This window comes from Epinephelus lanceolatus, chromosome 22 (genome assembly GCF_041903045.1).
Source record: "Epinephelus lanceolatus isolate andai-2023 chromosome 22, ASM4190304v1, whole genome shotgun sequence".
Taxonomy (NCBI): Eukaryota; Metazoa; Chordata; class Actinopteri; order Perciformes; family Serranidae; genus Epinephelus; species Epinephelus lanceolatus.
Genome location: NC_135755.1, coordinates 31,429,468 through 31,453,352, shown reverse-complemented (window position 1 = coordinate 31,453,352; position 23,885 = coordinate 31,429,468). Strand labels below are relative to the sequence as shown.

At 41.5% G+C, this 23,885-nt stretch overlaps 3 protein-coding genes across 3 annotated transcripts; all 3 read left to right on the top strand.

Moving 5' to 3' along the window:
- The first annotated feature begins 63 nt into the window (after positions 1–63).
- Positions 64–6,949, top strand: otub1b (OTU deubiquitinase, ubiquitin aldehyde binding 1b). Its single transcript, XM_033651770.2, has 7 exons — positions 64–157; positions 2,508–2,569; positions 3,086–3,184; positions 5,364–5,482; positions 5,730–5,814; positions 6,067–6,261; positions 6,364–6,949. Exons 1-7 carry the CDS (start codon positions 73–75, stop codon positions 6,559–6,561), a joined length of 843 nt encoding a protein of 280 aa, XP_033507661.1. The 5' UTR covers positions 64–72; the 3' UTR covers positions 6,562–6,949.
- Positions 6,950–8,068: 1,119 nt separating this feature from the next.
- cskmt (citrate synthase lysine methyltransferase) lies at positions 8,069–12,054 on the top strand. Its single transcript, XM_033652056.2, has 2 exons — positions 8,069–8,222; positions 11,348–12,054. The coding sequence occupies exons 1-2, from the start codon at positions 8,141–8,143 to the stop codon at positions 12,022–12,024; spliced, it is 759 nt and encodes a 252-aa protein (XP_033507947.1). The 5' UTR covers positions 8,069–8,140; the 3' UTR covers positions 12,025–12,054.
- Positions 12,055–13,864: 1,810 nt separating this feature from the next.
- LOC144459782 (secretory phospholipase A2 receptor-like) lies at positions 13,865–22,893 on the top strand. The gene is made up of 3 exons (XM_078164425.1): positions 13,865–16,234; positions 21,885–22,265; positions 22,362–22,893. Exons 1-3 carry the CDS (start codon positions 16,198–16,200, stop codon positions 22,730–22,732), a joined length of 789 nt encoding a protein of 262 aa, XP_078020551.1. The 5' UTR covers positions 13,865–16,197; the 3' UTR covers positions 22,733–22,893.
- Positions 22,894–23,885: the final 992 nt, after the last annotated feature.

The following is a 23,885-nucleotide window of genomic DNA, read 5'->3' as shown; positions in this document are numbered from 1 at the left end:
CTACCATTGTTATTAAGAAATATTAAACAAACACAAACAGGCAAATTAGCCTCGCCCGGAAGTGTGTAATGAATGAGGTCATGCAGAAGGAGGAAACACATCTCGATAGCTAAGATGGCGGAAGAGCAGCAGGAATCATCACAGGGAGAGGTGGAGGGTGAGAGAAACCGTTACAACATTAAACAACCATGTAACAGCGCGGTCACCTCTCTAACAAAGGCAGCCAACATCCATGCAAGTGTCTGCTCGGTGTTAAAGTCGTTGCCCTTTCCGTTATAACGGCGGTTGACATGCAGGGATGAGGGGGAGACAGAGGCCACAGCTTGTTGGCTAACGTTAGCTAGCTACCATTGCTACACAAAGAAAAAACGGTTGTTTAGTTACAGACAGGGCAACAGTAAATGACAGTTTCAGAGTTCTTGACCTAAGGAAATACTGAACGTGTATGCTGAACATTAAGGAAAGGTCACCCCCTCTATGTCAGCTAAATTAACATATTCGTCGTGACTAGATTTTGTTTTGTTTCGCACAGGTCGAGCTAGCTAAATTGAGCTGACTGACGTTAGCCGGTGTTGTGGATTAACTTGTTTTTATGTTGCTTGTGGTGACAGCATGTGGTGTGAAGAGAGCATGTCGCTGTCTTCGTAAATACTTTATTAATATCTCCATTATGTTACATTTTTAATTTATACCCATCTGATTCTTTTTTTTTATTGACGTAAGTGCAGTGTTGGTGTCGCCAAGCAGACACCTCGCCTGTCTCTTTATAATGTCAAGAAAATAATTGACTGATAAACAAAAACAGATCCACATACAGGTTTTTACACGACAGTCACTGAACGCACCAATCATCTTTGCCTCCGGGAAATAATTTGTGTTGGAGCTGCATCATTTCTCCACAGGTTGTCCGGCCGGGTGGTTTGTGTAACCCAAACAATACAGCCAGATTTATTTGTGCATGCAACGTGCAGTGCAGCTTCTGGTCCTACACCTGCAAACAAGCGACCCAGAATAGTTTGAGAGATTATTAATGAACAAATTCATCAATCAAATTATTTCTAATCCGTGTTGTGGCTTGTTTTTGACGGTAATTGCGAAAACGTGTTGCGGTTGTATTGTGCATGTAAAGATGATAATCCAGCTGTATTGTTTAGGTGGCAGGGCTGCATATAATACCTGCATAGACAGCTTTACTGTCTGTGTGTGCAGGTGGTTTTCTGTAACCATTGTTTTGCTAGAGGGCAAAGCAGGCTACTTTTGTGTATACTCACACCGCTGTGTTTATTCTTGAATTTCTAAGCTTTAACAATGGCATCATTATTTAACAGTGGATTTTTGTTGTTTGCTACTGCATTTGCCAGATTGTAAATCTACATTATTGACCTTCCAACATACCAGCATTTCAACATTATTGTCACTCATTTGTTGTATCGTGGAATTCCAGCAATGTCCTTGAGGGAGTTCCAGGGGTCCCCTGAAAAATCTGGAATCGATCATTTTTTACTATTTAATTCACTACACAAGTGAGCCCAATGTCAGTAAGAGTCATAAGAGTGACTATTTTGATCATAGTTTTCATTCCCTCTGCAGGTAACACTCTGTCGTTGACAGCTACAGAATTCTGGTCTCAATCATATCTGACTACTAAATCTTCCCAAATAGAGGTCCCTGAAGCAAAATCATATCAAATGGGGGTCTTTCTAGGGATCTTTGTCATGAAAAAGTTTGAGATCACTTCATTAAGGGATATGAATTTTGACCAATTTTTCTTTTGGATTGTTTCATAAACCTTGGCTCTGTTCTGATGCAGATTTGAAATCCAGATGCCATGTAATTCATTAAATGATTCTTATGGAAACATCCATCACTGGCCTTAGGTGTAAATATAGACAGTGCAGGCAGGGGGCCTGCACTGGGTGCCCATGGAGTGAGGTTGCTCATAGAAAGAGGGCCTACCAACAATATGTGGACAGAAACTGAGCCCGTGTGTGTTATTCAGATTGCCACCTCATGAAGAAATACGCCTGTTTTCAAAGAATTCAAATTTAATTATAAATGGTGCATTATATGCCATTGAAAAGGCAAAACCATCTTCATCATGGTTTTCTTTTTTTTTTTTCTTCTTTTTTTTGGTAAAATATTAAGTGACAATCTTTAGCAAAATATGTTATAAAATATATGCTTGTTCTACAGAAACTACAAAAAACATTGAGTTAAATATGTAATTCTTCATTTTCTTTGGTATTTTTGTCATGTACAAACATGCCATGATGATATCTGTGTAGTATGTGTGTTGGTGTAATCCAATGTCAAGATCATGTGATCATGTGATGAGAAGATTTTGAGGTAACTAGCCTAGGTGCATAACTAGTAACTTGTGTGCACTGGGACCCATTGAAACTACCACTCACTGGCCTGTACAATGCTGGCTATCATTGTGGCCTATCTGTCTTCGTTTGGAGTGTTTCCTCCTGAAGCCTAATTAATCTGTCCTCCTTCTCTTACAGGAGTGAACTGCCTCGCATATGATGAGGCCATAATTGCTCAACAGGACAGAATTCAGCAGGAGGTGAGCAAACTCTTTTCAGGATCAGTAAGTTTCACATCAGTTTAACATCCAGAAAACTCAGCTGATTTGAGGACACAGCTGAACCCTTCATATGCAGCTGTCACAGAAGATGCCCTAATGCTTTGCCTTTGCAATTGATGTTTATTTTCATGACCTGCTGGTCTGTGTTTTAAGAAAATGCAAAATTGTATTTTGGGTTCAGTCTTTAAAAGCTTCACACAAATCAGTACCATTGACCTTGACCTTTAAGATAACTACAAAATGGTATGCACAGCCATGGCCAGTTAATAATGTATACATTTTTTTTATAATAAAAACTTAACACATCCAAAATTTCACTGGAAGTTCTGTATAATTGAATTTTAAATGCATAGATAATTTTGTTGGTCAAAATTGCAACCTTTATTCAGACTACAGGCACAACCCACAGCTGGGCAGGACATAGTCACCCATGTGTTTAGTTGCTCACAGTGCATGCACTAATTTTTGTTGTTGTTGTTGTGCTTGGTTATCTAGATAGCCAACAGTAACCCTTTAGTGTCGGACAGACAGGATCTGGCCGTGCTGCAGAGGGAGTACGCTGAGGATGACACAGTTTATCAACTCAAGATCAAGGTTAGTCAAACCACACTAAATGAAGCAAGTTTAGCATACCAAGGATATCCAGTATGCTTGTCAGGTGGTTGACGCTACATATTTTCCGACGCGCGCTCTCTGTCTGCTGGTGAGAGTGTGCTCAGTGTGTGCATGCGCATCAGTGTGGAACTCCGCCGTGCGCGATACAGAGAGCAGAGGAGAATTGTAAACGCAGGACCATGTAGAGACAGAAATGACATGCTGTCATGTAAAGTCATATTCATCACAGTGAAATGTAAATGCCTGTAGTCGTACAACTGAATAAAAAGATATAAAAACACTGGAAATAATTTCCAAATGTTAAAAGTAGGCTAAGACTTAACATATATGTAGGTATTATTACATATGATCTAAGTGTAGAGTGAGGATTCCTTGCTATTTAGTTGGATGATAAAGAAACTACTCTGAATATTTCACATAAAACTACTCAGTAAGTAAGTAATGGCAGACTGATTCTGCTACTGATGTAAAGAGTAGAAAAGCAGTCCATGACTGATGAGGTCTCTGAGTGAAATGTTGTATTTATAATCACAGGAGCCAATTAACAGTATGTGGAATATTTTCTAAAAAAAGACAATCTTTGGTTTTTATTTCCACTTCTCGTCACACAGGTGTCTCATGCAGGGGCGATTGCTCCGAGACAACAAGGGAGGCTGAACTTGCCCTAAAATTTCATAGAAGAAATGGTCAAATATGCACTATTGAATTTACATTAAAATAAGAATTTACCATGTTTGAACAATATTATGAATTCAATATGCTAAGCGGGAGGAGGGTGGGGGAAAGGGGGTTAATCGGGTGAAAACAAAGACAACAAAGGCAGTAATTTCTTATGCTACCCCCACCACATGTTTTTCTTTTAAAGTCCTATTTGTTGTCTGCAAAAAAATCAGTAAACAGTTGATCACAACAAAAATAAAATAAGAATTTACATTGCATTAAACGTGCGCTAGGATGCGTTTAACATCGTGACTATGATGTTTAAATGTCAGCTTTTATCACCAGTTTTCAAACGCGACTTCCCTGTCATACATTCTTGTGTCAGCACGGTGGACGCGGAGCCTCCAAGCATTCCTATGAGACAGCGCTGAGCAGGTTTTTTTCATGCAGCAAAGCGAGACGGTCATTGGATAAATGCGACAAAATCGTCACTTCCAGGGAGGCTTAGCTTCCCTGGGACCGAATGGAGCGGTAGGCGGGGGAGGACGCTCGGTGTATGCATGATGATTGGAGGAATTGTCTAAAAGGCTGAACCCCTTTGTGATTGACAGCGCTTTGGAAATACTCACAGGCATCATCACAATTCAAGCTCAGTCCCATGCAGATATTTGCGAGTGCAGTCTTCTGATAGAGTGCCGTCCGGAGTTCCTTATTTCCATAAACGATATAGTGTATAACGTAGGAGAACGTTTATTTAAACCAGAACAGTGGTGCATTAAACACATTGTTGTGTTATGCAGGCGCACTGTGTTTTAATATTGCAGGGTTTAATTCAGTTTGATTCAAAGGGGCTTTATTGGTGTAGGAAACAAAATTGTATGTACAATAAGCAAAGATCTACCAAAATTTGGTTTATATACATAATGCCGCTGATTGGGCACACAACTGACACACCCACTGAATGAGAGAAAACATACCTGAAAGGCTGCTGCACACACCATTCTGAGGAAACGTGTCGTTCAACCTGGAAACAGGAGCAAAATGGTGAATGCAGTTTTCAGATTGAATGTGCCCCTGATGTGCCACCATGATCGTGATGCAGTAGCTAGTTATTGCAGTTACTACTACAGTGTGTGGCTACAACTCAGGACTTTTGTCCATGGAGCGATCCTTTTTTCCCCAGTGATCTGATTGGTCAGGGTGTTGACAGGTTGTAATGTGATCCTCTGAAGTTAACCTGCTTCCCACAGTGGTTCATCATACTCAAAAGTGATCTAGCTTCATATTACTGGGAATACATGGGTAATTCTGAGGTTACCTCAATAACCTCAAAACCTGCTTCGTAGTACAAGCCTCTGCTCTCAGGTTACTGCACCCACATCAAGGTGCACTTCCTCCACAGTCCAGGGTGTCATTTTATCCAAAACTGCTTAACAAAACTCTATGTTCCTTGTTGTTGCATTTGATTGTGTGTAATCCTTTACTTGTTCTGTTGCAGGACCTACACAAAAAATACTCATACATTCGCAAGACACGGCCAGATGGGAACTGTTTCTACAGAGCCTTTGGCTTCGCACATCTCGAGTCCCTGCTAGATGACAGCAAAGAACTTCAGAAGTGAGTTTCACATACTGTTAGTGCTGTAGTAGCTATCGGTCTCAAGACTCAAGTTCACACTTTTGTAATCTTGGACCATTAAAGCCTGTTTTGGCACAGTTTTGCCTTCTCATGGCTGCACAGATTTGATATGTTTAGTTTGTAGTTATGTAATTATGTAATTGTGTATGCAGTCATCTAACATCTAATGGTGAAAACTGTGTTTGCCTTGAGTTATTGAATACATGTTTTTTTTGTCTCTCTTCAGGTTCAAAGCAGTTGCAGCTAAAAGTAAACTGGACTTGGTTAACGAGGGCTTCACTGAGTTTACCATCGAAGACTTTCACAATACTGTGAGTTTCATGTACAAGAAAATACATTAATTCTCCCAGTACTTAACAGTATATCTTTTATCCTGTTGGATTAAGTGTGTGATGGCGTTTATTGCAATTTGCTCATTGCCCTGCCAACTCTGAATGGTCTGTCAAAGCACATGATATATTTGATGATCTGGAGCAGACAGACACCTTAGATTTGGACAGTAATTTGGCAAGCAGGACATGCACATATCAGTCTAATGATGTAAATGATGTCTCTCCTCCCAGTTCATGGATTTGATCGAACTGTGCGAGAAACAGCCAAACCTGCAGGAGCTGCTGAACTCCTTCAACGACCAGAACGTGTCAGACTACGTGGTTGTGTACCTGCGGCTGCTCACCTCGGGCTACCTGCAGCGAGAGTACGGTTTCTTTCAGCACTTCATAGAAGGAGGACGCTCTGTCAAGGAGTTCTGTCAGCAGGTGGATTTTATAACACGTATCATCACAATGTTCCATATCGAACCATCTAAGTCCTACGAATACAAACTCACACTTAATGTGCTTCTTTCTTTGTTTTTCAAGGAGGTAGAGCCTATGTCTAAAGAAAGTGACCACATTCACATCATCGCCTTAGCCCAGGCCCTGAACGTTTCCATCCTGGTGGAGTACATGGATAGAGGAGAGGGAGGAACAGTCAATCACCACGTTTTCCCCGAAGGCGGCGACCCACGCATCTTCCTCCTCTATAGACCTGGCCATTATGACATCTTGTACAAATAACACTCCTGGCCACACCTCATTGTCCTCCTGCTGTACGCTGCAGCAGTGGGTTTAAAAAAATAACTTCAGCAGCCACGTTGATGACGCATACATCTGTGTATGAGATTACACTCATGTATTTAAAAAAAAAAAAATCAAAATAAAAGATAAAATCACATTACATGCCTCCCTTACCCCTCTCGCCCCAAACTCCCAAGTTTATCCTCAGTCATCACAAAATGGTTAATTAAAAAAATCTTTGGAAAAATAGAAGTGACTCCAGGCATTTAGAGTTGTACAGGTTTTTTTTCTTTTGTGGTTGTAAATGTTATCTACTTGCTTTATGTTGGATTCTTTTCCTTTGTTACACTGCGTTTCATTGAGTTTTATTAAAGGGATTTACATCTTATTTCTCGTCACGTTTTTTTTTTCATAAATAGTCAGGTTACTGTTTAGAAATACCAATCAATAGATGACTTGGACCCGAGTCAGGCTCAAGTCACAAATTTAATGACTTAAGACTCGACAAAATCACAAAACTTGCAACTTGGACTTTGACACAGATGACTTGTGACTTTACTTGGACTTGAGCATTTTGACCCCCACAGCCAAAGATGAAAAAGTGTGCCACGAATCATTTCATTTCCTTTCATTGCTTGAGTCAACTAACAACTTGTTTAAACAAACAAGTAGAAATTTTGAAAAAGTATTCATGATTTTTTGTAAATTTAATATATTATTACTCTTGTTAAAGTGGCATTGCTTTTGGTGAAAAGCATGTTATGACTTGTTATAGACACAAAACTCAAAATTAAGGTCTTGGAACTTGCAAATCTTGACTTGGGACTTGACTAACTTGACTTTGGACATGCCTGTCTTGACATGGGACTTGACACAGGACTTAACCTGACTTGACATGGGATTTGCCCATCTTTACTTGGGGCACGACTTGGGTCTTGCTTCTCATGACATGAGACTTGACTTGGGACTTGAAAAAGGCCTTACATGTCTCGACTTGGGGCACAACGTTGGACTTGAGTGCAAACACTTGTAACTTGAAATCAATGACTTGGTCCCTTCTCTTTCAATTAATCACCTACATTTGTTTATATAGCTCAGAAATGTAAAACTGAATCCAGTGTGACATCTTCAAACAGCATTTTTACCAACATCCCAGAACCCAAAGATACAGTGTGCACTGATCTAAAAAATGAAAAGCAGAAAATTCTCACATTTGGAAAGCTGAAACCAACGACTGCTATACATTTTTGCTTGTTTTTTTTTCTTTTCTTAATTTTATACTTTATTTATCCCCGAGAGGAAATTCAACTTTTTAAATGACTTAAACAATAATAACTTAACAAGAATTTTAAAAAAAAAAAGACATTGTAAAACACAAGGTTGATCATATTTCATCTATATGGCAGCATTTACACCTGCTCTTAAACAAGCGCAGTCAAAGACCGTCTCCTCAACAGTAGATGCCATCTCGTTCCCGTTTTCAGGAACGCTAACAGTTGCCGTTGGTAGTAAGAAATACGGGCAGAGTGAGAGCTCTTCTTTGGACAAGAATGAAGACAGGCAAAGTCGCTGAGGGAGAATGTCTCCGTTTATGAAGTCGTTGACATTGTCAGGCAGGAGATTTGTTGCAGCTTGTGTACGGCATCACTCCTCTCTTACAAGTAAGTTACGTTTAAACCTTATGTAGTATCCGATTTTAGATATTTACTGAAATGTTTCTGTGTCGGTGTCGTAACGGCAGGAGACACATGGCAGTGCCACTGCTGTCAACTAACGTTACCGTTAGCTGGTTAGCTAGCTACAGTGGGTTAGCTATGACGTTATGTGTGACTCGCTAGTTCACTTAAATGACATAGGATAATTTCACATAGTATTAATGTGCAGTTGTGTGCAAGTTTGTGCGCTGCTTCTTGTCACGTTGACACTGATAAGGTCACTAAAAATTAATGAAGGAGCTATGTTGTTGAGACGGACAGGAAGTTACCATCAAGTAGCACTTACTTTTTCCTCTGTTACACTAACACATTAACTTAACACTTAATTGCCAGTTTAGCTGATGTTACAGTAGGCTAAAACTGATGCACTGATGTCTACAAATGTCCTGCATCACCGTGAAATATTAACGTAACCTTCATGAAAGGTTAGGGACTGTTCTTTACTTACCAGAGGAGGGGAGTGGCTGGGGTGTGATTAAAAAAATAGAAAATAAATAAAAAATTGACACTCCTTGAAGCTACAGATATTTTTTATTAGATGTTTAAAACTTACCCTTTGATGTTTTAAACTTTAAAGTAAAAGACAAAATCCTAGAGTTGAAAAAAGCCTTGGTTTTTCCACTCTTGTCGTGGTGCTGGTTAGTTAAAATGTTATATTTTTGGCCAAATTTTAAACGAGACGTAGCATAAAGTGATTTTGATGGAATATCACTATTTTAAATGGGCACTGTGTAGGAATTTCTCCCATCTAGTGTTGAGATCGTATATTGCATTCAAACGGATAGCGCCTCACTGTTTCAAACGCGTATTGTAACAACGGTAGCTGCTGTGTACCAAAAAGCTATGATAACATTGATAAAACCATGTCATCCGATACATGGAGTATTCATTCAGGCTCCTACACAGACACACGCAACGCGAGTGGACAAACCCCCTCCTCACCATGCTGGCTGTGTTTACAATAGGCTCGTTAGAGATTAACTGCGCCTCGCCTGAAAAGTAGATGAGAGCGGGCGGCCGCAGCAGGGGGCGGTGACAGAAAGCTGCGGTGAAGTCGGACAGTTTCCCGACAGTTTCCAGCAGCCTTCAGTCCGTGCAGGAAGTCACAGACACACTTACATCCAGTCTGGAATGATGTCAGTTCATTAAAAAAGTGATCAGACCCATATATCAGTTTGTTTTCATCATCAGTCACACAACACGTTTTCTGTTCACAGAATAAACCTTCAGATCAGACAAATACAATCTTAATCTCTAGAATTCAACAAAAATGAGTAGTTTATCTAAAATGTCATCTTGTTGAGTCGACGTCTAAACCGATCAGCTGTTAGATCAGGTGAGAGCCAGGCGGTGCTGTCGGTGGAGAGCAACTGCAGCGCCTGGCTCTAAAAACTGCGGCCGCCTCGCTCTCGCGGTTTTATCGCCATCCACTTTTGTAATACGTCAGAGCAAGTCGGGATGAAGTCGGACACAAAACTAACCGGCATGCATTGTGCGCCGATCGCTGGTGATCGAATCTGCACAGGACTGGCTCATCTCGAACGAACCTAATGTAGGACTTTTGGGGCGGGTGTAAAAACAGCTGTTAGCCGTTGTTAGCTGTGATTCTCCTTCAGCAGCTCTCTCCACCTGGGAAAGGCTACCCCAATGTTGACCCTCATTTTTTGAAATCGCCGGTCACGTGGCCTTTTCAAATGCACCGGCACTTGTGAGTAGCCTGCTTGCTGCTGCTTTTCGTCACTCTACCTGCAGGCGGAAACCGGAAACCGACAAGTGAAAACCCGAAAGGCGATTCCATATTTCTCAAGTATGTCCCTGTATGTACCTGTATTTTCAAGATGGCGCACATACATGATGAGACACCGGTCGCAATGTATATGTAAATGAGAATTTCGGAGCTTACGGACATACTTAGACATGCTGATGGAGGTAAATACACATGTGCTAGGACACACTTTTGACTGCAAACTTTGTTTGTCTCAAAGAACAACTGAAATATGTTACACATAGTGCCTTTAAGCTTAGATTTGGTATAAAAAAAATTCTGACAGAAGTATTCATCGCACATTATGTGTCCAAGGACCGCTGGAAATTTGAAAAATCCAATGATAATTTCAGTTTTTTACAGTTTCTGGTTGTGATAAATGGTATCATTTTAGCAATTTAAAAAAAAAAAGAAAAACATGCCTTTAAAACTTGCAAAATGGGCGGTAAAATAAATACAAAATACGACCATTTAATTTAGTATGTCCCTTCCCTAACCAAAAATAAATAACAAACAGTCCCTTTTTGTTGAAACTGAGAGGTGTTCAATATCATGATCATTTTAATGGATAGTTTGTACATTTTAGAGGTTGTGGCTGTTGCTTACCCTCACTGATATAAATGGAATGGACAACATAAAAACTCTGGTCAGTGTAACACAGTACGATTCAATAGCACCATAAAATGCAGCCTCAAAAGGGCCATACATTTAAGTAAATACCTACAGTGGCCAAGATGATTCAGACGAACTGCATATCCAAAATGCTGTGCAAATAAAAACACATTTGCACCACTGGAAAAGACAAACACAAATGTCACAACACAAATGCAAAAGTCAAAACACTCCACATGTGAAGTCAGTGATCAGTGCTGGGAAGGATACTTTTGAAAAGTAATCAGTTACAGATCACTAGTTATCCTGTTAAAAATGTAATAAATATGTGACCATTTCTGTTAACATGCTTCTTATTTTTCAGTTTGCAAAGAATTTTGGATATTCTGTTCATTCAATCTGTCTCAGCCACCATAATTACGTCTCTAAAACAGTCAGTAAATTTAAAGATGGTTAGTTTGGTCGGCTGTCTTCATGCAGATTTCAGTAGTGGCTGCTACGGACCTAAGAACAGCTCTTAAATCATGTGTTACAAGGAAAGACATTTTTTTTATGAGCAAGGAGATACTAATAAAGTTTGGCATAAAGTCCCTCAGTATATGACAACCATGTAGGCACTAACTTCAGGTATATGTTACACTGCTAAGGTTCACTAACTAACTCTTATAATATAATCCCATGTGTTTCTGCCTAGCTGAGCTGATTGAAAACATGGATAAGAAGGCAACCTGGGACCGCTTCTACACTGAGAACAGCAGCAGGACTAACACCTTCAAAAACTTTGAGTGGTTCTTTGGCTTCGATGCTGTTCGGGACTTTATTATGCCCCTCTTACAGACCAAGGTCCACCCAGATGCTCTGCTCCAAGTCCTGGATATGGGCTGTGGCACTTCAGCTTTGGGGCCCTGTATTTACAGACACTCTCCTCTCCCGGTCCGGGTCACTTGTGCTGACATTTCCCCCGTGGCTGTGCGACTCATGCAAGAACACATCCAAGCCGAAGCCATTCAACCTCTCAATGTTTCTTCTCAGCTTGAGTTTGTAGAGCTGGACTGCACGCAGCTTCACAAGCACTGTGGTTTTAGCAGTGTGGACGTTATAGTTGATAAAGGCACCACAGACGCGTTGTTGAGGTCTAAGGAAGGGAGAAAGAAGGCCAGTCTGGTGTTGAAACAGTGTTTGAAGGTGTTGCAGAGCTCTGGATCTCTGCTCCAGTTCTCGGATGAGGACCCTGATGCAAGGCTGCCGTGGCTGGAGGCTGAGGCACAGGAGCCTGGGCTGTTGGCAGCAGATGTTGGGGTGCAGGAGGTTGGGGAGCTGAGGGGAATGTTGTACTACTGCTACCAAGTGACTCCTCGCCCGGTTGTATAGCAGTGATCTTCCACCTCTGCATGGTCAAAATATTAGATGATTAAATAATTTAACATGATTGTTCAAAAACTGGATGTGTGTTTTATTTTTACTCAATCATGCCTCATTCTTGTCATGATTTTTCTTTTATCCAACCTATATAGAACCTATGGTGCTATACAATTATACATTTGAAGGGGCAGTTCACTCTTTTTTTCCCTCTTACCTGTAGTGCTGTTTATCTCTCTAGATTGGTTTGGAGTGAGTTGCAGAGTGTCTGTTATAGAGATATCGGCCATAGAGATGACTGCCACGTCAGTATAATAGAACTAGATGACACTCAGCTTGTGGTGCTCAAAGCACTAAAAATGCATTTGAGAAACTGAACATTAATGTCTCTTTCCATAAATCATGGCCCAGTTAGCCAAGAAAATCCACAGACTTTGTAGATAACATTTTCACGTAGGAACTTTTTGTATGTCTACCGAACTACACCTGTTAACTGTATCACAGCATAGCACATAGAGAAAGGAAGCTATAGAGAACGCAAACAAACAGAGTAAAGGGGCAGGGGACACTATTAGCCTCCAGGCATGCTAAAGTTGATCTAATCAGTGATGATGGAAAATATAACAGTGTTTAAACATTATAATTAAATAGTTCGGATGTTATTGGAGATCAGCCGTGCCCATTAATACACTTTTACCATTAATTATGATGAAACTGATGTTTTCAATGGGACTTTAGGGGACAATTAACGGATAATGGACGGACCTCTAGCTGGCGTGTATTGTGCTGTGATGGATTCTGTGCAGCCCTGCTTGCCAAGCAAGATAATAAACACAAAAGAGGGAGGGGAAAATACAATAAACAAAACAAAAGTAAATGGACAATAGTACAAACTTGTTTAAATTCCTGAGTTATGATGAGTAATGGCCAGAAAGTGTTTTTGCAGAACATCATGATGTCATAGTGAAGTTGACCATATCATCCCTTCATCATTTTATCCTATCAGACATTTGAGTGAAATTTTGTCAGAATTAACGTATGAATTCCTGATTTATGGTTTGTGAGCGTAAAGCCACAGTGTGTAGGAATTTCTCCCATCTAACGTTGAAATCGTATATTGTATTCAAACAGATGGCGCGCCTCACTGTTTCAAACACGTATTGCAACAACTGTAGCCGCTGTGTACCAAAAAGCTATGATAACACTGATGAAACCATGTCATCCAATACTACATGGAGTATTCATTCAGGCTCCTACACAGACACGCGATGCGAGTGGACAAACCCCCTCCTCACCATGCTGGCTGTGTTTACAACGTAGGACTGTTGGGGCGGATGTAAATTGAAACAAACCAATCACGTCTTGTCCTTTGACAACTGACAAGTGGCTCAGCCTCACACACCTCATCCCTCTCCTCGCATTACTGTGCCGCTAACAGCTGTTAGTGGCCAGCGGCACTACTGCCGCATAACAAAGTCCCACTCTTTGAGCATAATGCAGGATCATGTATTATGCAGCATCACGAGAGACGGAATCCTCGTCGCCAAGAAAGCGCAAAAGGGAATCAAAAAGGCAGCGTGACCGGAGAATTAAAAAAACAAGGGTCAGCATTGGGGTTGCCTTTCCCAGGTGGAGAGAGCTGCTGAAGGAGAAAGGTAATACAATCACAGGCCAGCGCTAACAGCGGCTAACAGCGGCTAACAGCTAACAGCGGTGCAGTGATGCGAGGAGAGGGATGAGGCTGTTAGCGACTGGCCGCTAACAGCGGCTAACAGCCAACAGCGGCGCTGGCCTGTGATTGCATTACCATTCTCCCTCAGCAGCTCTCTCTACCTGGGAAAGGCTACCCCGATGTGGGCCTTCGTTTTTTTTTAATTCGCCGGTCATGCTGCCTTTTCTATTCCCTTTTGCGCTTTCTTGGCGACAAGGATTCCGTCTCCCATGATGCTGCATATGCATGATCCTGCATTATGCTCAAAGAGTGGGACTTTGTGTGCAAATTTGCCAGGGTAGTAGCGAAGCGCCTCTTGCTCCTCTCCTTCGGCTCCTCAGTCACGCAGTGCTGGTCTGGCTCTCAACGAAAACGCCGAAGGCGATGCTGTATGTCCCTTGCTGGCGGGTGTATTCTCAAAATGGCGAAACGTAATGGAACCCCACAGACGACTTACCCGCACAATGTACAAACAAATCCAAAATTCTCCTTTTACGAGAATAAGTCAGATTATTGGTGGAGGTAATAATTCAATTCATCAATTTTTGCCAATAAACAACTGAAAATGTTACACAATGTCCCTTTAAAGTGACATTTGACTACCAAATTCTGATCAGTTCTTTCTTGAGTCCAAGTGGATGTTTGTGCCAAATTTAAGGAAATTTCCTTAAAGCCTCCATGAAAGATTGCATTCACAAGAATGAGATGGACACAAGGTCACAGTGACCTTTACCTTTGATCAATGAATACTATTCAGTTCATTGTTGTGTGCAAGTGGACATTTGTGCCAAATTTTAGGAAATTCCCTCAAGGTGTTCCTAAGAGACCACATTTACAAAAATGACAGATGAGGTCACAGTGACCTTTGACCACCAAATTCTAATCAGTTTAGTTAGCGGAAGTTTGTGCCAAACTTTAAGAACGTCCCTCAAGATGTCTTGAGCTCGTGGGTTCACAAGAAAGGGATGGACGCACAGCTTTGCGGACAACCCGAAAACATAATGCCTGGTGATGGCTTCCACTGGCTTAGAGGCACACAAGAAAAAGAGTTCCCATTGACACATGCAGCTTTATAGTGACTTGCCATGTGAAGACAAAGGCAACAGGACAGAAACTGAAGCAGCAGGGAGATCTCAACACATTAACAATGATCAAGCCAGCATGCTATAAAAAACAATGTGTCACTGTTAAACCTGTAAATGACAGAAATAATTAGGGGGAGCGCAACTCAACCTCTACACCTGAGAGACATCTGACAATGTATTCTAGTTCCTGTTCAGAGGACTTGAAATGTGCATAAACAGTTTGTACACCTACCTGCCAACTGACAGCTCCAGCAGAGGAAAGTGCCGCAGCAGTTTCAGAAAAAACAGCAACTTTGAAGACTAACTTTAGAAGAAGTCCACTTAATTTGTTTATTTTAACAGCTTTACAAGAACATCTTTGCATGAAATAAGTAGTGAAAAATTTGTACCCCATTTACTTATGCTGAAAGTGCATAAGGGATCTTTTAATACTCAACTCAAGTAAGAAGATGCAGTGAATTTTGAGCCCCTGATGTTTTTTTTGTTTTTTTCCCCAGCTTTGTAAATATTTTCCAGATTGTTTTATCTCATTTCATTATCCAACAAAAAAAAATCAAATAAATAAAAAACAATGTCTTGTCATAAAAAGCTGTGTGTTTAAGTAGCTGCAAATAATCATTGCATGATTATGATTGAAATTGAAATGGATTTTAATCATAAAATGTATCTTTAAGAAGATAAAACTTAACCCCATGACTTGATTTTAATTGTTTAAAATTGATTTAAAAAAATAAACAAACAAAACAGAACATGACAAATAACTACACATTGCTGTCCCATTATTTACATACCAAATTACTAGATAAGAAAATGTCTCTGCCTATACACTAATCTTTGAAAGCAACACTTTCATACTTGCCTCTCACAGGTGTTGAAAGGCATTCTGAATGATGTAGGAAATTGTTTTAGCTGGTTGAGAGACAGACAAGAGCGCATGGAGAAAAATTCCAATCCTTCATTATAATTAACAAACCTCCCACCAAAATGTGGTCTGTTTTGAATATTCTTGCAAACTTGATCAGAATATGAAAACCACACAAAGATCTGCAATTGGCTTCCTTGGAAATACATAACTAAACCTTCCGGACAGAAAAGTCTGTAGCTACTTTGTATATTCAGAGAAAAGCAGACATTTATTTTTGCGAATATCTGATCAGCTCAGTGCCAGCTCACGCCTATCAATGCTTTAATCACTGTTGCTACCCATGTCAACATTGACATGAAGTCACCCTGTTTTTTGCATAAAGAGCCCAACAGACCTATAAACTTTATCAGTTAACATAGTAGGAGTGGGTGTTGACTTACTTTAGATTTGCCTATCAGTAATCTTGGTTGAGTTTCCTTTCAGAGCCATACATTGACACATACAGTCCACAGAGCAACATCACCATGGAAAGGTTCTGGCTGGGTGTCTTGTATCTCTCAGGTCAGTAATTCTTGGATATTATTTATGTCTGACTGCTTATTACCTTATGATACCCAAATATTAAAGTGACAGGTGTTGTCCTGGTTATTTTAAAAAATATTTATTTTTGTGCTGGGACCCCTGACAGAGACTATCTGTGTTGAGAGCCGATACTTAAAAATCAAAAGAAGAGGTACTTCCCTGTGATGAAGGTATTATTATTTACAACATCAGACGATTAATTGTTATAACTCACGCGTCAATGTGTAACCGCCTTTTAATGTTGCTAGTTTAAATACTTAATAAACAGTAAAATCATTTTGTCCAGTGGTTCCAAACTTAGGGGTAAGGGCCCTCCAAAGTTGTGATTAATTGATTGATGGGTAAAGTATGAATACGTCAAAACAGTACTTAGTGTAGTACAAAGCTATATCTTTACTGTGCCTGCTCATGTTAAGTCAGCAGGTTCCTACATCCAAATCGCAGTATGTTCCTGCAAACCACAGATGCATTACATTTGTACATTATTATGTAGTGGATACGCAGTGCTTAATTTGTAAATTAGAAGTAGGGGCCTCTGAAAGAGCAGTGTTCCCCCACTCCCAAAAGTGCAGCACCCGAGCCGACTCACTGCGCGACTCATCCATCCGTAGCACAGAATACAGCAAGGAATCCAGTCAAGCAATGGAATGGAATGGTTGTGACATCAGCCATGACATATCAGCCCTTGTGACATCAGCCATGGTGTATCAGCCCTTGTGACATCAGCCAATACTACATGTAAATGGAATGAAAGAAGAATCATGGAAAAAAGGTTTATGTAGGAGTAGCTATAGCCTATGTCATGTGTGCCATTTACGGAAGCGTATTGCATTCACTTGACAAATAAAATAAGCCCTGTTTTTCTGAGTAATTTTTCTGTTCTTCGGAGTAATTTATTTATTTTTCTGTTTTTTGGTGTAATTTTTTCTGTTTTTCTGAATCATTTTTTCCCTGTTTTTCATGGTAATTTTTTTCTGTTTTTCGTGGTAATTTTTTTTTCTGAACGAGGAGACGAGATACTTCAGAATTTCGCAAGAAGCTCCCACCTGGCACCTGCAAGTGACCCCTGCATCCATGGTGACTCCTGCTCATGGATGTATTTTGCATCCGTGCTCCTGCTCCTAGACAATTTCAACTATTATTGTGTATTATATTATTGTGTAGGCTACTTTGCTACAGAAATGACAGAGGTCCACACCCCAGAGTCATCATTCAGAATATTTAGTGAGATGTGCCATTCACACTGACAACACACTCACACAAAACAATTGCAAAATCTGTCTGAATACCAAACACAACTTCAGAGCGTTTAGCAGCATCATTATGCACACATTACACTGTCTTAGCCTAAAAGCAACTTTTAAAAGTAACAGCCTCAGAATCTGCAGCATGAGACAGAGACACCAAACGATGTCAAAATGCCAGTCCAAATACTAGTCAATCAGTCCACATGCCATTTAATGTTAATTCCATGTACCGTAGGACCAGTGGCGGCTGCTGGTCTTTCAAGGAGCGGAAGCTCATTTTCGGCCTACATCATAAAATGTGTCCGTTTATTTATACGTAAATTCTACCCTCTGGGGCTGCTGTGCGAGGCTAGTGTGACCGCCTGTGAGTGCTTTGGGACGGTGGAGCGGCTCACAGCAGCACCTGCTGCTCGTTGGGGACAGTAACTGCAGAGCGACAGAAGTCAGAGTCTCCAAACACAAGTACAGTCTCCAATAACACCTGAAAAAGATGCTAGATTTGTCGCTAGTCGTTTTTAACAAAGAAAAAGTCACTAAGAGGATTGGAAAGGTCTCCAGATCAACTCAGAACAACGGAATGAAACTTGAAAAATGGTCCGGTGGTGGTTTATATTTCAAGATTGCTGATTCGCTCATTTCGCTGTCAATCAAAAAGGGATTCAGCCTCAGACAGATCATCCAATCATCATGCAGAAGCCCAGCGTCCAGGCCAGCCGAGGCCAGCCCACTGCCCCATAGACCCCCAGAGATGCTGAGCGTCCGATGGGCAGGACAAAACCGAGCATTTATCCAATGACTGTCTAGTTTCGCTGTAGTGGAACAACCCACTCTATTCTTCCCTATTGAAGTCTTTAGACGCTGAGCTTTCACTGTTTAACGCACTGTGACGCTACGGGAATGAATGAGAAGAAAGTCGCGTCAGTGACCTGTGATAAGTAGCTGATTCTGAACAAAAGTTGAACGCGTTCTAGCGCATATTTAGTCAATGAAATGTAAACACAACAGTACATATTTGACCACTTATTTTTTGACAGTTTAGGGGAAGCTGAGCTTCCCTTGCAGTCTTAGAGCAATCGCCACTGCGCAGGACTCACTGCAGCCTAGCCAATTCAACGTCATCAACCCCTGTGTGAAAATGAAATGATTCATCTTAGAGGGCTGTCTATACAAAATAATAATCATCATCATCATCATCATCACCACCACCACCACCACCTCCTCCGCCATCAAATAATAACCACTGAACACATACCAAAATTCAAATGGCTCTGTGTCTTATCTTATTTATTTATCCAAAACAGCCCACACTGCAGCCATAGATCCCTCTTTCTTCTCCTGGTTTCGGACATTGCTCCGCGTGTCATCTGCTGTCCTGTGTCCTTTGGTAATCCACGACCTGGCGTATGGCTCGGGGTTGAATCTGGGCAAGGGTGGTCCCGCCAGGTTCAGGAAAAGTAGCAATGAAAGTGTGGAGGTTTGGAGGGAGGCCCAGTTTGGGGAGCAGATGAAGTTCATTTGAGAGAATCCACGCTCACATTCCGCGTGGATATGGGGATGGAGGAGACACTGGCGAAAAGGACTTTTAATCCATCTGGGACAGATTTTCCTCCATTCTCTCTGTATTCCCGGTACGCGGGAACAGCAATCCGTGGACTGTCGATCCCAAACTGACAGCAGAGAGACATCACTTCCTCTTCTCCATACAATGGGCCTGCGTCCTCGGGCCAGTACTGTGCATAAAGCACTTTTAGGTCATCGATAAGCTTGTTGTAGTCAGTGTTATCACCAGAACCTCGTTGCCCTCCCTGTGACAGCATGCGTTCCTCCAGGTGCCTTGCCAGGCACACGAAAAACTCCTTCTGGTACAGGGCTCTGTCGCTGGGTTTACCAGGGTTAAGGGGGACACCTTGGAATGAGCCCTCGTCTATTCCCTGCTGACTCAGCAGGCTGTGGGTGCCTGTATGGTGCATGTATGACATGGCCTGAAACACCATCACCTGCCGGCTGATTGCCCTGTGCACGTCAATGATTGTGCAGCCATGCTTTTGAAATACAAGGGACAGCTCTGACAATTCCTGCAGCGCATCATACATAATGCCAATGTTATTTACAAATGCACGTGAAGAGAGGCGCATGGCGAGACCTCTGTAGGTTTGTTGGGTTTTGCTGTCATGGGAGCTATCCTCTGCTGCTACAGTGAAGTGTTTGTGGAGGGCCGGGAAATTCTTCCACACCGCTTCGACTGACCTAAGACTGGAAGCGACCCACCTTGTGTCCAGGATGCGTCCTATTTTGCACAGCTGGATGTCTAAACTATCTGCACACTCTTTTAACTCCAGTCTGTTCTTGTTTGACACGCTGTACATTGCATACAACTTGTCCATTAGAATTTTTAAGTGATTGACAGCTCCCATCTCGCTCACCACGTCGCTAACGCTGAGTTCAAATCTATGTGCCGAGCAGTGCCAAACTATGATACCTGGGAACATGGCTTTGAGCCTTGTTGCCACTCCTGTCCTACGTCCAAGCATAACGGAGGATCCATCGCAAGAAACTCCAATTAGTGTTTTGGAGAGAAAGTCCTTGTTAAGTCCAACACGCTCCAAAGCTGATAAAAGTTGACACACAATCCCTTCTGCTGTCAAGTCTTGTAGCTATACGAGGTCTACATAAATGTTCTCGGGTGTCTCCATGTTTGGCAGGAAGAGTCTTAGATACACAATTAAACCACTGGTTTTATTTAAACTGGTTGACTCGTCCAGAATCAAGCTTATTTTGGGAGCGCACTTAACTATTTTTTCAAATAGTTTCTTCTTCATTTCATAAGCAATATGTTGCTGAATGCTAGAACAACCAATGATTGAATGTAAAATTCGGCCCATGTTGATTCCGTTTAGCTCATGACAGTCAATTTCCAGCTCAAAGCCATGAGCAGGTCTGTTACGTTTAGCCTCTTTGTATGCTGTTCTGAAAACTCTTGACGTTGTGGCTATCCGTTCGGATTGGGCATTGACAACAGTGTTAGTCAAAATGTCCTCCTTCGCCTTTTCTAAAATGTTCACTGCTGCAAGATGAGCCTTAGTTCTTTGATGCTCCCATATTTTCTTCCTAAGAGTCCATTGCTTCTTTTTCTGATCTGAGGCAGTGGACGTTACAGAGCATGTCACCCATTCTCTGGATAACCCCAGACCCTGGCTCTTCTCTGCTCCCAAAGAGCCTACCTCTTTGCAGGTCGCACAGCCCACATGTGACCTGTTGATGATTACGAGCCAAGGGTAGAATCTCTTCTTATTTTTGACCTGAGCCTCGGTCCAGATTTCTCCCGATTCTCCTCCATCTTCGTCACAGCTCTTGCTCTTCCCATGATTCTCCTCCTCCACATTCTCCTCACCACCATTGGCATTCTCAGGCCTGCTCTGCTCTCGATCAGCTACGCTGAATCGAAATGAATTTTTATATATAGCGCATTTCATACACAGAGGCAACACAATGCACTTTACAAACATTAGCTTGGCCTTTTGCTATTCCTTCTGCTGCAGCTAGCGGTGGTGGCAGGCTAACGCAGCTCAAACTTGTAGCCTAGGCTAGCTAACGTTACCTTGAACATTTTTAGGCTGTTTGGTCATTGGCTGGCCATCATCCCCCTCATCTTCATCTTCCTTTCTTTTAAAAAGTCCAGTGAGCAACTGTTGTTTCTTCCTTGCCATTTTTGATAACTACCCAGTGCCCAAGTAAGTGACGTTAACGCTATAGCTATAGCTATAGCTATATATATGTTTTTTTTAAATGAGTGGCTTCTGACAGGTGATGTGAGTGTGAACCAATCAGAACCTTGAATGGGACTGTTGAGTTCACGAGACATTTTGTGATTGGATTTTATTGCTGTCTAATATCTGACAGTGCCAAATTAGCGATTAGGACCCATTTAAAAAAAAACAACAACTTTAAATCAATGTAGGTAGGCCTACATAATGTTTTGCAGCCATTTATTATATTTTTTAGATGCGAAAAGTTATAGACTCATGCAAATTAGTTCCGGAAGGCACCAGGGCCTTTTCTGAAAAGATCCTGGTATGCGTTCCAGGACGTTTTGGCCCAAATTAAGCACTGCAGATACGTTGAAACTTTGAACAGTTTTGTCTTTAACAGTGATTAGCTTTAGGGACAAAAACCATTTGGTTAGGGAGAGCATGACGTTTTGGCTTAAAATACTCATTTTGTTATGTAGTGCCACAGGATTTAATGGCTCTTTCCATGGCACTATCCTGGTAGGAAATGCAACAGTGCCTCAGGACAAATATTCAGATGAATGAATGATGAACAGTGCATAATTTGGGAGTTCAAATGTGTTGGGAGACAGAAACCCTTTGTTCCCCACACAGGCTGGCACATCTCCTCATGCCTTCTCCGTCAGTACCACTATGTTGCTGATCCAAAGACTTGGACTGAAGCTCAGGCCTACTGCAGGGAGAAACACACAGACCTGGCCACCATTCAGAACACTACAGAAATTAACCAACTTGCCGACACAGTTTCATCTTCTGGCTACAACTCTGACGTCTGGATTGGTCTGTACAGTGTAGTTGACTGGAGGTGGTCAGACGGCTACAGAGGGAGTGGAGCGGAATATAGGAACTGGCAAAACCGTATTGACAGCGAACCAGACTTTAGCTCATTCTATCAATTCTGTGTGAACATTGGAAGCGCCGGAGGGTGGTGGGATGATTCATGCTCAATATCCTACCCATTTATCTGTTACAGAGGTAAGGATATAGGAAGGCACATGTCAATGTTGAAAAGAAATTGATTTGGAATTCATTATGTGAAATCAACAAATCTTCCCCAAACCCTGACTGCAGGAACACAGCTGGAGCCTCAGTTTGTTTTAGTCACCAATAGAATGAATTGGTCCGATGCTCAGAGGCACTGCAGGGAGAACTTCATAGATCTGGCCACTGTGAGGAGCGACACTGAGAACCAGGAGATCCACAACTTGGTGCCGAGTGATGCCTGGGTGTGGATTGGTTTGTCCAGAGATCCCAACATGTACTGGTCAGATGGGAGTGGCTACACATTTAGCTTCTTGTCCACAGGTTCAATCGACATTAGCTCGACGAGCGTCATATGTGGTACAGCTCAGCAGAAATCAGGAAAGCTGAGGCACTGTGAATCTAGATTTCCATTTGTCTGCTACAGCGTCCCTCCACCTCGTGAATGGAAAATACAATAAATAAAACAAAAGTAAATGGATAATAATACAAACTTGTTTAAATTCCTGAGTTATGAGTAATGGCCAGAAAAGTGTTTTTGCTGAACATCATGATGTCATAGTGAAGTTGACCATATCCATGTGGATATAAAATATCATCCCTTCATCATTTTATCCTATCAGACATTTGAGTGAAATTTTGTCAGAATTAACATATGAATTCCTGATTTATGGTTTGTGAGGATAAAGTGGTCAAAGTCAAAGTTGAACCAACTCAAGTCAAATTAATATTAAAGTCAAATTTGGTAGTCAAAGGTCTTTGACTACCAAATTCTGATCAGTTCTTTCTTGAGTCCAGGTGGATGTTTGTGCCAAATTTAAGGAAATTTCCTTAAAGTCTCCATGAAAGATTGCATTCACAAGAATGAGATGGACACAAGGTCACAGTGACCTTTACCTTTGATCAATGAATACTATTCAGTTCATTGTTGTGCGCAAGTGGACGTTTGTGCCAAATTTGAGGAAATTCCCTCAAGGTGTTCCTAAGAGACCACATTTACAAAAATGACAGATGAGGTCACAGTGACCTTTGACCACCAAATTCTAATCAGTTTAGTTAGCGGACGTTTGTGCCAGACTTTAAGAACGTTCCTCAAGATGTCTTGAGCTCATGGGTTCACAAGAAAGGGATGGACGCACAGCTTTGCGGACAACCCGAAAACATAATGCCTGGTCATGGCTTCCACTGGCTTAGAGGCACACAAGAAAAAGAGTTCCCATTGACACATGCAGCTTTATAGTGACTTGCCATGTGAAGACAAAGGTAACAGGACAGAAACTGAAGCAGCAGGGAGATCTCAACACATTAACAACGATAAAGCCAGCATGCTGTGAGAAACAATGTGTCACTGTTAAACCTGTAAATAACTGAAATGGTTAGGGGGAGCACAACTCAACTTCTACACCTGAGAGACATCTGACTGAGTCATCATCACAATGTATTCTAGTTCCTGTTCAGAGGACTTGAAATGTGCGCAAACAGTTTGTACACCTACCTGCCAACTGACAGCTGCAGCAGAGGAAAGTGCCGCAGCAGTTTCAGAAAAACAGCAACTTTGAAGACTAACTTTGGAAGAAGTCCACTTAATTTGTTCATTTTAACAGCTTTACAAGA

Coding starts and splice junctions, on each gene's coding strand:
- otub1b (XM_033651770.2), top strand. CDS start 73: ATGAGGTCATGCAGAAGGAGGAAACACATCTCGATAGCTAAGATGGCG. Junction 158..2,507: donor ATCACAGGGAGAGGTGGAGG/GTGAGAGAAACC, acceptor CTTCTCTTACAG/GAGTGAACTGCCTCGCATAT. Junction 2,570..3,085: donor AGGACAGAATTCAGCAGGAG/GTGAGCAAACTC, acceptor TTGGTTATCTAG/ATAGCCAACAGTAACCCTTT.
- cskmt (XM_033652056.2), top strand. CDS start 8,141: ATGTCTCCGTTTATGAAGTCGTTGACATTGTCAGGCAGGAGATTTGTT. Junction 8,223..11,347: donor GCATCACTCCTCTCTTACAA/GTAAGTTACGTT, acceptor GTTTCTGCCTAG/CTGAGCTGATTGAAAACATG.
- LOC144459782 (XM_078164425.1), top strand. CDS start 16,198: ATGGAAAGGTTCTGGCTGGGTGTCTTGTATCTCTCAG. Junction 16,235..21,884: donor GGGTGTCTTGTATCTCTCAG/GTCAGTAATTCT, acceptor TTCCCCACACAG/GCTGGCACATCTCCTCATGC. Junction 22,266..22,361: donor CCCATTTATCTGTTACAGAG/GTAAGGATATAG, acceptor CCCTGACTGCAG/GAACACAGCTGGAGCCTCAG.